Source organism: Ptychodera flava, chromosome 2 (assembly GCF_041260155.1).
Source record: "Ptychodera flava strain L36383 chromosome 2, AS_Pfla_20210202, whole genome shotgun sequence".
Lineage (NCBI taxonomy): Eukaryota > Metazoa > Hemichordata > Enteropneusta > Ptychoderidae > Ptychodera > Ptychodera flava.
In genome coordinates this window covers 10764349-10778253 of record NC_091929.1, presented here as the reverse complement: position 1 = coordinate 10778253, position 13905 = coordinate 10764349, and the positions used below count along the sequence as shown (strand labels likewise).

At 38.9% G+C, this 13905-nt stretch overlaps 1 protein-coding gene across 1 annotated transcript; it reads left to right on the top strand.

Moving 5' to 3' along the window:
- Window positions 1-1618: 1618 nt before the first annotated feature.
- LOC139147165 (neuronal pentraxin-2-like) lies at window positions 1619-13723 on the top strand. Its single transcript, XM_070718082.1, has 6 exons — window positions 1619-1735; window positions 7495-7528; window positions 8581-9195; window positions 9986-10230; window positions 10463-10755; window positions 13060-13723. Exons 1-6 carry the CDS (start codon window positions 1670-1672, stop codon window positions 13067-13069), a joined length of 1263 nt encoding a protein of 420 aa, XP_070574183.1. The 5' UTR covers window positions 1619-1669; the 3' UTR covers window positions 13070-13723.
- The last annotated feature ends 182 nt before the right edge of the window (window positions 13724-13905 follow it).

Sequence of the window (13905 nt, the reverse complement as noted above, 5' to 3'; positions counted from 1 at the left end):
CACTTGCGAGTGCTTAATGCAATAACCTAACTGTAATCGCCTTTCTGCTAACAACCTACTGCTACACAAGTAACGACTGCTGTCAAAATAAACTCGACTTCATCATGGTGCACGGTGCATGATGTTTTATTGTCAGCGACACCGATCTGTAATTCCGATTAGGTGCACAGATGTAGAAATCTATGCTATACTATTAAATATAAAGTTGCCAGTATTACGCATGTTTTATTCCCTTTACGTTGCGAAATTGGGAGAAATTTCATTCAGAGGAATATGGCAAAACTTTGGAAATTGTAAGAGACAAGCGAATATATTATCCACAACTAGAGCATAATATTGTAAAACCTTGATTATATACACTTGAAGAAAGTAAGGAGATCTCAAAGTTAGAGATAATATTTAACAGGCTTGCATGGACACCTTGCTTTACACACAACAATGCACTTCTTCATATTCCAAAACTGGCGGGATATTAATCAGCATGATCACACTGGGAAAATGTGAAATTTACGGGAGCGTGTCCTCAATTTTACTATTTTTTTTAGCATTTACCCTGCATAGCAAATAGCAGCTGTAACGGATATGGGAATATAAAAGTATTACTTTGGTAAAATCATTTTTGTCATATTATTTATTTCAGAGAGTGTGCGACAGATCTAATTTTAGTTTTATTGCTTCGATAATTGTCGCTGTCAGTTATTTACCATTTGATTCAACTCTGCAAACAAAGAGTTATGCTTGATAAAGACAATCATTCTAATTAAATCGTAAGGCAGTAATGCGATACATGTGCTAATCGAATTGTGTTGATCACTTCCGTGTATACAGCCACCAATACTTACCTACCTACCTACCTACGAGCATAGGCTGACAAACTCACCTATGTAATCAATATAAAGAAATGCGTTAACAAGGTAGGTAGGTAGGTGGGTAAGTAAGTAGGTAGGTAGGTAGGTAGGTAGGTAGGTCGGTAGGTCGGTCGGTCGGTCGGTCGGCCGGTAGGTAGGTAGGTAGGTAGGTAGGTAGGTAGGTAGGTAGGTAGGTAGGTAGGTAGGTAGGTAGGTAGGTAGGTAGGTAGGTAGGTAGGTAGGCAGGTAGGTAGGTAGGTAGGTAGGTAGGTAGGTAGGTAGGTAGGTAGGTAGGTAGGTAGGTAGGCAGGCAGGCAGGTAGGTAGGTAGGGAAGTAGGTAGGTAGGTAGGTAGGTAGGTCGGTAGGTTGGTAGGTAGGTAGGTAGGTAGGTAGGTAGGTAGGTAGGTAGGTAGGTAGGTAGGTAGGTAGGTAGGTAAGTAGGTAGGTAGGTAGGTAGGTAGGTAGGAAAGGTAGATAGGTAGGTAGGTACATGTAGACACGTACAATAAGTATCGTTGGTGAAAATCTTAAATTAGTTATTCAAGGCAATGCTTTATCAAGACGAGAGGAAATTCACAACCAACGATGACCACAATTTGCCATGACAGCCGTTAAGTGAAACCAGTATGCTACGTCAAGCCATAGACAACTTCTCCCTGTCTATGGTTTGGCTGTGATTGCCTATCGATAATTCTCAACCTTGCTAAGGGGTACCGGTAATTCTCAACCATACTAAAGGGTATCAAATCGAAAGAAAAGAGAAGGCATAAATACCATCGGAAGCATCGGTGTCGAATATAGGACAAACGTTCCTGTACCGATGACGATGAAACTCCATCTCACCATTCTTGTGTTTGCGACATTGACATGTCAAGCAACTGCTTCGGTAAGTTTCAGTTTTGTAATAGCAGCGGATATGTTATGTGAGCCACTGAAAGCAATTTTGATGGAACTTATCTGTGCAATAGCAAATCTCAAAACAGTTCTGTTTCTTCCGAACCAGCTGATATATATAATCTTGATGATGAAAATAACTTTGTATTTTCTAAAACGAATACTTACTCCCACACTTTCGACAGGCATTTTCCGCTATCATTGTTATGTTGCCATGTCGGGCTATCCACATATGATATTGAATTGTGTGATGATTTAAGTCTTATCTCGAGGCAAAAGTAATCACTTTTAATTTGACAGAACTTGCAAATGGTAACACTTAATGCTGTCTGCTCACAAATGTAACGAGCAGCTTTACAATGTGTACAAATTTGATTAAACACCTTTTCATAAATTACTATTTTCGTTATGAAAAGTACAGGCGATGCGGATGTCAGTACATTTACTGTAAGTATGCATAGTGTACCATACCACTTCACACCTCTGTGCCGTGGTATTGAACATTTCTTGATTTGTCATTCTTAGTTTAGCATCATTAGTTTGGCAATGACAACGCGTCTGTGCGACTCCGACTCTGTCGGAAGTATTGGGACATCCTGGACCGGACACACGCTTGGCGTGATGAGCGATTTTGGGCCCGAAAATAGTATCTGATGCAGGCCGATGACGTACTCGTCACAAGAAGAAAATTGAAATGCCATTTTGCGTGACTTCTCCCGTCCGATCGTTACATCCAAATTTGACCGGCGTACCGTACACATTTGCCATCGTTGGGTGAAGGGTAGAAGCCACGAAACCAAACCAAACGGCCCTTTTCAGGGCCACCAAACTTTCCAGAAAGAAAGAACCCGATAATACATTTTCCTCTTCACGGTTACTGAGATAAAATTGACTTGAATGTAGTCTGATCACTTTTTGTGCCCAGAAATGCGGCGGGTAGGTACAAAAGTGAAGAAACTATTGCACACGTCTTTCGACACTGGAAATCTTGACACATACTTTATTTATTTTTAGTCACCGTTTAATAGCAGAAAAGGCGAATGCTAATCGACATTAGGTACACATCCAGCTGACTCGTGTCTTACTTTGCACAAGGTTTGATTGACAGTGATATTCAAATCCCCATCGGCGTCCCCTGGGTCGTTATTCTCATTGGCCACGCACAATTACTCACTAAAATTGTCCCGAAAACTTATCGGTTTGAAAAATATGGAGTCTTTATGCATTGATAAGGTATTTACCCTGCTGTACAGCATTTCCAGTTCATACATTTTCATAAAAAACACGCAAAAAACACAATCTCTGGAGATCTCAGTTCAAGCTACTCGTACGGCGTCTCTTTGCATAATGAGCGTCATTTCAATGTAATCCGGTATTTATAACCAATGGGCGTCTTTAAAGTGGCACTCATACTTGGTAACATTTTTAAAGCGCATTTTTTAATGCCAACGGTTGATATTTGACGTGGCGAATGCGCGCGGATCACGAGATGTCGATAAAAACATGTCCTCAAAAAAGTAAAAGTTTGAATTCCGGTGGCCCACCTAAATTCAGCTTCCGAACATCGAACGTTCGGCACTGGGGCCATCGTCAACTAAGCTATGGAGTACGAGTCTACGCTTACGCTGCTGTATGCCTCAGCACCACTCGCGTCGGTGATCGGTCATGCCCCCATGGGGAAAGCCGAGTCTTACTGACTTGGCGTAATGACGCAAAACATTTTTTTCTGATGCCACCACAATTCGCATAGGTGACTGGCACAGTAACGTGCGGTTGATACATATCGGTCGCCGCGTGGTATGCATAGACGCATACCACGCGCGCGGCGTACTGTGTGGCAGACGACAAAAAGTAGTCATCGGAGGGGGCTAATATTTGACATGTAAAAACTTATGTTTATATGGTATTGGTTAAAAATATAGTACAACTGATTAAGAATAATTAAAACGACAAAAATTAAGGAAAAGTTTTACAAAACTTACCTGAGGTAATGGCATAATGCTGTATATAAAGTCTTTGCAGTCAGTGGGAAGTAAATTAATTGCGTCGTTCGAACTTATTGTAGACTCCCTAGAATATCGTCAATCAGCACAACAACAAACCTTCGGGGGATTTCGGGTCAAAATCAGAAACGATCGTAAAACTTCGGGATGTGAAAAATACGCTCGGGAAATGACATGTTTTTATCGATATCTCGCGATCAGCGCGCAGTCGCCACGTCAAATATCGACCGTTGGCATGAAAAAAAATGTGTGTGTTTTTAAAAATGTTACCAAGTGGGAGTGCCTCTTCAAACAGGTTCGGTTGTTGTGGCATAAATAAAAACTTTAAAAAGAAAGTGTACAGGCTTGCTAACCTTTCTGTGTAAGTGCGTCTGCTTATCTGTCTGTCTGTCTGTCTGTATGTGTGCATTCTGGGCAAAAAGGGCTTAGAAACGTTCAGTACAGCGCCCCCAACCGGACAGCGCTTTCAGCTGGTTCCTAGTGACGACAGCGAACATTGTATCAATTTCATATAATAAAATATCGATCGAAATCTGCTCACTTGCCGCTCGTATGTTCAGGTTATGTCATGAATTTTTCCATAACAACCCTCAGGGCGTGTTCAGAATTTACTTCCAGGGGGGCCTGGAGGATTGTCTATTTTGCTAGTGATTTTTTCCATTCTCTTTAAAAATCAAGCACAGTAAAATGGTATTTGTTTTACATTTTTCAATAAGGCACCTTTCAATGGATCATTTGTAAAATTTCTATGAAATTGACAATGATCCTAGTATGTTTTCTGACATTTCTACATGTATACAAGTCTATGCAATGACTAATTCTGCATAGCCCCTGGTTAGTCTTCTACCTTATGTCAAGAAAAATCGCTATTTGCATCAAACCTAGAATTACTTATCTCATTGCAACGCAAAACCAGTCATTTTATACTGCCATACTAGGGTACTATACAAATTTTCTCTGTACTTTTGACAGTACCATTTGTGTAAACAAACATGACTACAACGAAAGTTTTCTCGCTGATTGATACACATGATACACACAAAGACAAGCACATAATTCATTTAGAAATTGTCGGAGCACATAATTGGCAAAGTGATCTCTATCTTTGAAGTTTAATGGTATACAATTTGCAGGTCTCCAGATGTTTATGGAAAGTGAGATGTTACATGCACAAGGGTAGCATACATTTTCATCTGATGATGCTAAATAACTTGCAGACTCACGGTGAAAATACAGGAAACCCAACTAGTGTTCACTTTTCTCTTTTTTCAAATTTTGCTACCATAAAACAAAGTGGCTGCTGCCACTGAAAGCAACAATCCTGAAGAATATTTCAGAACCTTTGTTGAACAGAACACCTTATCCATAACATAAATTCACATATGCTATATTTCTACTAGTTCCATTCACAATTCAATGATTATAAATGCAGGTAACCCTGGATACGTCAAAATTCACATTTTGTCAGCAGTGCATTTTTTCAAAGTCGACAGAACATGCATATTTCATATTTTTTACAAACTTTAAAATACTAGTAGTCATGGTGCGCATGTTTCAGATGAAACATGTAAAGGTTCCTAGGCAAGAATTTACCTTTTTAATCTAACAATTCTCTTGTGGTTAATAAGCTAAGAACCTCCGTAAATTATATATTTTCTGAAAGCCAGGATATAGGGTAATATTTTGTAACCACAATGTCACCATTATTTACATAACTATCACGTGACAGGTAATTTGCATAACCTTTCTTTTTTTCCTAAGCCCCACTGGCTGAATTTTGTTCATTGACATTCGCTGGGAATATTTTTTTTGAAAATCTTCCAGACCCCCAGGATATTAATTGGTCCACCCTAACGTTCACCAGACGTTCATAGTAGAGACTCTGCACCCGTTTGCCTCCGTTCTGTGTTACTTTTACCATTTACTGCAATGTTCATCGATTATATAAACCCAAAGTTTGTAAAGTTCGTATACAAGACAACAACTTGACAGGTATTTGGTCTGTACAGCTTAAGAGACACTTACTGATTAATATGTGTCAATTTCAGACCCTTGTTCTGCACATGTAAACGCCGTCAGATCGCCATTTATTGACGGCAACAGTATATTTCAGTGATCGGAATAAATAAAATGCAAATAAAACAAGTTTTATGAAGAAATTCAAAAATCTAAAACGATACGATTTTGTATATTAATCAAGGGATCACCATGCCACTTTTCACCATCATTGGTTCAGAATTGAGGAAGTTTATTCAGTGAGAAGTGTGCAATCTCTTCGGTACATCAGACGCCATTGTTTTTCTATGGGGAAATCGAACTTATTTAAAACATCGTAAAATGAAAACAAATAAAACAAGTTTCATAAAGAAATTCAAAAATCTAAAACGATACGAGTTTTGATATGATAAAAGGATCACCGTGCTACCGTGACTTTTCACCATCATCGGTTCAGATGGAGGAAGTATATTTGGTGAGAAGTGTGCAATCTGTTCGGCACATCAGACGCGCATGGACGCCATCGTTTTCTATGGGAATCGAGATTATTGGGCACATCGTAAAATGAAAATACATCTGAAAAAACCTGCCGGTTCAAATTTTCATTTCGCTGTTATTTCTCACAATATTTAAGATTACGCATCTCATTAAGGTTAACTAAAACTCTATCCCCTCTCTTATTTTTATGAAATGACGAGTTTACGATTATCTGCGCTGCTGGCTTTGTTGTTTCAATGACTTGTTGCATACAGTATTATCGCTTCGGTATTTTAAGAATTCCTTCATGAAATTAATGCCGAAATATCATAATGGAAAGAGGAACATTTAAGGAAATAGAATCTGCAACTGTTTTGTAAATATTTAGCCGTGTAAAGTTGTTTCACAATTTACTATAGTATAGGATATTGTAATTAAGTTGCGGCAAACAAGAGACAGATGATAGTGTTGTTTCACAGTAGGCTTCCATTGTAATAGCTGATATAGCAACAAAGCCTGTCAGCCGGTAGGAACTGATTAGTGTCTGTGTGTAGGGTAAAGATTTCTTGACTTTCCATCTCCGTACATTTCAACAGCTTTCTCACGTACAGCTTCTGGCGTTTGCACACCTCTTTTCCTGTGGATCAGGATTTTTTGCCAAAGAACTTCATACAATGCAAAGGCAACAAGAGTCTAATGACAACTAGACTCTGACTCGGCTGTGATACAATATAACTCAGAGCGGCGGTATACAATATAATGTGATTGTAATATGATTCTGTTTATGTTAAGTGCATTGCAAAGTGTACTCCCTGGTGAGTTTATTATGGGTCCATAACAGCTCTTTGATTTTTACCAAAGTTACAACAAGTCAGTGCAACTTTTGTTGCAAGTTTTGGAACAACTTTACAAACCAATTACACAAATGTGATAACATTTGGATCAATTCATTGTCAATTCTTATCTGCAAACCACTGTAAGATTAGTGCTTTGAACGATTGCAAGCATGACATACAGCTGAATTTCTGCTTCTCCAAACACATGATGGAAATAAATATTTTTGTGGAACATTTTACCCATTAACCACAAAGACCATCAAATCTGGAGGCTGCATGAAATAAAAGTTATAATCGTCCGTTCAATGTCATGTTTTACTGTTCTTGGCCAGTACCTGGTATCATAAAAGATGACCGTAATGACCGTAAAAGAAGTTGACATAATATTTTTGAATATTACAATTGTTTTAATATTATATTATTTGTTCGTCCTGTCGCAGAAAGCCCACTCAAGGCTCCAAACTGTAAAACGAGGTAAGTCTAACTTCAAACTTTTTTAGCTAAAAGGCCTACGTCACAAAGGACATCTGTTACATAGGCATTTCATCAAACTATAAGAAATCGATGATGTTTTCAATAATGTCGGATTTCTTCAACTCCTAAAGGGAAAGCGTCGTCGGAACTGCGCCTGTGCGAGTTTCTTGTATACAAACAATGTATTTCGCATATGATATCTACAAACGCAACATCATAGCTGCAACATTTAAATTATATGATGTAGATTATGACAGATGTTGGTACCGTACGACCACTTAGCGCAGTTCCGATGACTGTATCCCTTTAATTGCCCGGGGAAGAATTTCAGGCTGTCAAAACACTGCAATGTTTGTCATTCCGGTAGGGAATCACTTCTAGATGATTAGATGGTCACATCACAATCACAACCGATGCCAGTTTCAATAGCACAGGGACTTTGCATCCGGGTAGTCGGGATAATGACTTTATCGATCTGTGGGTCCATTATTCTGTCTCGTAAGCTTACCTGTCTCGGTCAGCGATAGAGAATATGAGGTTCGAAACGTTTTCATAATAATTAATTGTTCGATTGAGGAATGATTTTTAAAGGTAGACGATTCTTACTGACAGGCGTGTTTTAACTTTCATCAATCACCATCATACCTGAATACACTGTTTACATTGGTCGTATGGGTCCCTTACGACCACTGAGCGCAGTTCCGACGACTGTATCCCTTTCATTGCCCAGGGACGATTTTCAGTCTGTCAAAATACTTTCAATTTTTTTGTCATTTCGGTAAGATATCACTTCAAGATTTATTACATGATCTAATAACATTCCCTATACCACGGAAAGATTAATCCCAGGTATATTCGGAAAGATTAATTTATGGATAAGTGCATAATTCCATTTTGCTGTGTATCTTTTTCTGTCAGCGATATGGAATATGAACCTTGTATTTTTTTCATTATTCATTGATCGGTTGAGGAATGATTTTTAGAGGTTATCGATTGTTACGGATGCTATCTCATTCGTTTCCCTTAACGTGCCCGTCTGTCTGTTGATGTAGCCGCGCAAACAGAAAAAGACACGCTGGTATTCCACGGGCCAAACACGAATGTCACGGTCATGATTGACATTCCGGAGCTCCTCGAAGTCACCATGTGCGTCTGGCTGAAATTCGACGTCGGCGACCGTGGCAGAACATGGCAACCAACACCGATTTCCTACGCCGTTGCGGGAGACGTGAATGAACTTTTTGTGACGCATCGGAATGATTTAGCGTTTTCCATCAAAGGTGGCAGACGAACAACGGGTGTTGAACTGAACGACGGTTTGTGGAATCACCTGTGCCTCTCCTGGCAGTCAGATGGTGGCGAGTGGAGAGTGTACAAGGATGGGAAACTTGAGGCCAATCATACTGATGTAAGTAGCGGCGACACTTTGGCCGGTGGGGGAACTTTGGTATTGGGTCAGGACCAAGATGGAATGGGAGGCGGATATGAGGATAAACAGGCATTTATTGGCAGCCTGACAGGGTTTAATATGTGGCCCAGGGCTCTTACTGATGCTGAGGTCGAGGAAGAGTATGCGAGCTGTGCCAATGAAGGTGACTTGTTCGCTTGGAATATTTCCCAGCTGCTTATAGAGGGCGATGTAACAACGGAAAGCAGTGCTGCATGCGGTAAAGACCCATTCTTTTGTTATGTTATATTTCATCAACATTCGATATGTTATATTTCATCAACATTGGGGGAGAATTTCTCACTTGTGCTACAAATAATATTTAATTTAACACTACCACATGTAACATTCTTGAGAGAATCGACAACATCTGCAACTTTTGATAATTTTATGAATATTCTTTTGGAAACATCAGTTTCAGTTCTTGTTATTATTCCTAAACTTTGTTAAAAATCAAAGTAATAGCATTTGCCTTATGAAGAAATATTGTCTGCGATATGCAATGTTATTTTTGACCGAAAGTCCCTATAAGAGAATGTCTGTTTAAGAGTACAATTCATCGATGGCAAAAATTGTTTTTAAAACCTCCCAAAAAGTAAACATTAGGCCAAAAAATCGTTTCTGGTCATCGCTCGCGTCATGTCAGAACCTGCGCGTCATTTTGTTGTTTTGAGGTTACATACTCGCCATGTACAGCTATCCTTGCTATCCCTGCTTTTATGTCCAAAATGCTAAAAAGAAAACGGAAGAACTGTGCGGCCAGTGATAATACTGCCAAACCTGTATTGTTAATTAGGAATAAAAAAAAAGGAAAAAAAGAAAACCGCGTCACCGCATGATTTTTGCTGAATGACAAGGACCAAAAACTATGTTTTGGCCTTATACACACACAAACTCTTTTGACAAGTTTAAGACTTGATTATTCTCTATGGTAGAGGGAGAGGAACAAGAAAGGGTATTTAAAGTCAGAAAGCAGAACAGAATTTTACCTTATTATCTTTGTTTTCTAGACCTTCAAGCAGGTGGCCGGAGAGATCCTCATATGCATACATTCAGTGGTTTGAGGTACAGCTACCAAGGATACTGCAGCTACACGTTGACAAGGGATTGTCGAACAACCACACCTTTCTTTGATGTATCTGCGGATTTCCGTGGACTTTTCCATCCCTATAGACCACCGACCCGGATGGTGGCAGTAACCACGAGGGTTGACGGGGCTGACACTTACACATTTCTTGAAGACCACTCAGTTCTTGTGAGTCCTTTTACAAAAAGTTTTCCTGGTCGACAACAGAAAGTTTTTCTTCACACCTTTCTTGGAACAGGTCTGATAATTCGGCAAATGCCAACAGATATCATGTTGTTCAAGTAGTTGAGGGTTCACACTAAAACGTGGTATATTCTAAAGGAAAATGTTTGCGTGAAATGAAGATCTAAAATTCTAAGAAATTGCCGGGCGTGATAATGTTACTTATCTCCCGCTACAGGTAAATGGTAAAGTTGCCAATCGTCGATTACTGGTTATCGGTGAAAACTTTGGTTACATTCAAGCTAATGACGAGAAGGTCGAACTACGTCTCGAGAAAGATGACGTCACTCTGACGTGGATCGGCAAGGACCATGAAGCCTCGGTATCGATAGGTAACAACGACTTAGCCGGGAAACTGTGCGGAATGTTTGGCGATGGCAGCAGGGTTAAAGGTCAGGACTTGCTGAAGTCAGATGGTACAAAGACTGTCAACACAACAGAGTTCGCTGACAGTTGGGTTATCCCAGGAAGGTTTGTGACTTTGAATTTTCTCGACACGTGTTCGAAGGTAGACTTGTTTAGAAAGAATATCATCATTATCCTTAATATTTTCTGGAAATTACTTTCATACATGAGAGCTCGGTCACTTCACTTTTATGATAGGAATTCAATTAAGTATGGCGCCAGGGAAAGTGCATCCTGTACACGACTGACAAATCGGATGAAGTAACATGATTTGATCGTCTCTTCCTTTAATAAATTACATCGTATACCCTTCCTCAATCATTTCATTTCATTTTTTTCATTTTCCGGATTTTTTATTTTTCCGTATTACGTATGGGGCCTTATACTGTCCTACTGCTGTTTACATGACGCATAATCCGAGTTTTATCCGCAAGGGTGGTTAAAACTCCTTTATGGGTTGTGTTGTTATCACTGTAATTATCCGCACTGGTGTAGAATTATAATTCTTTTCACGAGGTGTGTTATTGCTGTTATATTATTTCCATCACACTGATTCTGTGTATCAATCCACCTTTATGTGACGATGGAAAGAAATAGTTATAACTACATTGGAAGTAACGTTGCATGCCAGGTCCCTATTCCAGGACTTAAAAATTCCTTGAGGACACAGATATTGTCTCGCTAACTGTTCAGTGTCGAGCGGGCGATGAATAACTTATCTCTAAAGTTCAGGTGTTATTCTTACATGCAAATAATTCACATAATTCCATTCCCAGCTGGAATGTAACATTTAAATCACGATAAGCCAAAAACGGTAACTGACTTAACTTTCGATTAAAGTTATAGCTTGGTTCAAAGCTTGAGCGAGATTGTGTTAGATCCTATTAGCTACACGTTTTTGCAATTTTTGTTGTATTATGATTTGAAACAAGAGAAAATTACTGTTGATTTAAAAAATGAAATGTTCTAACATACCAACAGTGAATTTCAATGTAAAGAGCACAGTCTTGTTAAGGGAGCCTTCAGTAATTACAGGAAGGTGGGCCGGGGGAATTAGGGGAAGGTTACTTTTTAGAAAACTGTTCTAGGGGGAGGGTCACTTTTTATAAACCTATCTTTGGGGAAGGGTTACTTTTGACAGGAGCTGACAAAACCTTTGATTGTTCGTGTGATATTTCTTGAATAGGAAATCACCAACGAAATATGCCGATTCTTTTAAATACGTACATATTATCCACAAGTTTCACGAGCAAAGAAGATGCAGTGGTATGATGAAAGACAAGAGATAGGTGGAAAAGTGTATATCAATAATCAAATGTACATAAATGCAAAGATATTGTTAGTTTTATATTGGAAAAAATTGTGCATAGTTTTCTCATAGACTACCATGTACAGTAAATTCCAAAATCAAATTTCTTGCGCAACCATAGACTTATAACCACTCTAGTCCAATCAGGAACATTAATATCAATAATAAAGCACACAAAAATGCACAGATTTACCAAGTTTTGTATTGGAAAAAAATCATTCATAGTTTCATCATAGACTGCCATGTATATTAACTCTACATTGCTGTGAAATTCCAAATCAAATTTCTTGTACAACCATTGACTTGTAACCACTCTAGTGCACAGATTTACCTATTTTTGTATTGGAAAAAAATTATTAATAGTTTCATCATAGATTGCCATGTATAGCGAACTAACATTTTTGATGAAATTCTAAAATAACTCTTGTACAAAAATGCACATTTTACTTCCAAATTCATGCAAAGTGCATTTAAATACATTATCTAACATATAATATACAGATATAGCATGTTTTTTGGAGAGGGGAATTGTCAATAATTTGCCTGATCGACTCCATGTATTATGATTTGATATTTTTTGGATGAAACACTATGTGAGCCACATTTTGCCTTCTTATAGTTGCACAAAATATAGTGACCCTCCCACAAATGTATGAAATACCACATTTTTCAAAAATTCTTGCGTGGTAAATTGCGACTGTCCTTCCAAAAACACCAGCCCTCCCCTCCGTAATTTGTCCCTAACTTACTTAACAATTGAAACAACTATTATGTAAATCAGATGATACTGTTTCAGTTATTGCTCGGGAGAATACTGCAGTGGTTTGGGGTAGGATCTAGTATTAGTATGTCGGACAAGGCGGAAGGTCACATTTTAGACAGGAGGATTTGGGGAGGGTCACATTTTACGGTAAAGGTATGCGCGGAATTCCCCCGGCCCACCCCCTGTAATTACTGAAGGCTCCCTAATGCAGGTGATAGGTTTTTTACACTGCTCCGACACAGACAATTACGTGAGTATGTTCGCCCTAATTCGTCTATTTTGCAATTTTACATTTCAGTTGCCCGTAACTTTCGAGCTGGAGTTCAAGGACGAACAACGCTTACAGAACAACTCAAGGAACGTTGATCAATTACAGTTGCAAAATCCGCAACAGTTGCTCCCAATTTGAAGTTCATCATGCAAAACAGTAGCAGCTACTACATCCATTATTAAAATTTCGAGCGTTGGCTTTACCTATATCCATATCCAATCACCTTTGTGTTAGTTCGTTTAACAATGATTTTTGAGAGTTCGCGCCTATTTAGCGATAGATAGCGCCTCGAAAATGAAAGACGCAGACCTAAACTTTTGCTGAAACTTTATTGAAGCAAACTTTCAACCATCTTCAAATCAAGAATAGAAATCGGGAGTCATCGTGCAAATTTTGGTACTGAGAAACAAATTACCAATGTTTACCGATACCCGTGTCTAAAATCTCTATTCAGAAAAGAAATTTCCTGCTTATCGTAAAATTAAGCCAGTGAAAAATTTATTTACTGGACTCAACAAGTTTCAAATGAGCCTCCCCCCCCCCCCAAGTGGTAGGCCAAAATAGCAGCAAAAGTTTTAGAGCCCGGATATTTGTCCCCGAGGCGCATTCTACCCTTACACAAGTATGGTGTAACATCTGGTAGTGAACCTGTAAACCTTTAAGTCAAATAAAATTACCTAGTTGAAGCTTACGGTCTCTGGGTCGTTGGGTCTTTTCTTTGACACGATCTAGTGAATCTTGCCGAGAATGTACTGAATATAAAATCAGCAACGAAACTAAACAACAATCTTAAACTCAACTGTCGTTGACTATATTTGCGTACTGGGGATACGTTAAACTTTACTTGCAGACGTACTGCCACACACGTTGTGT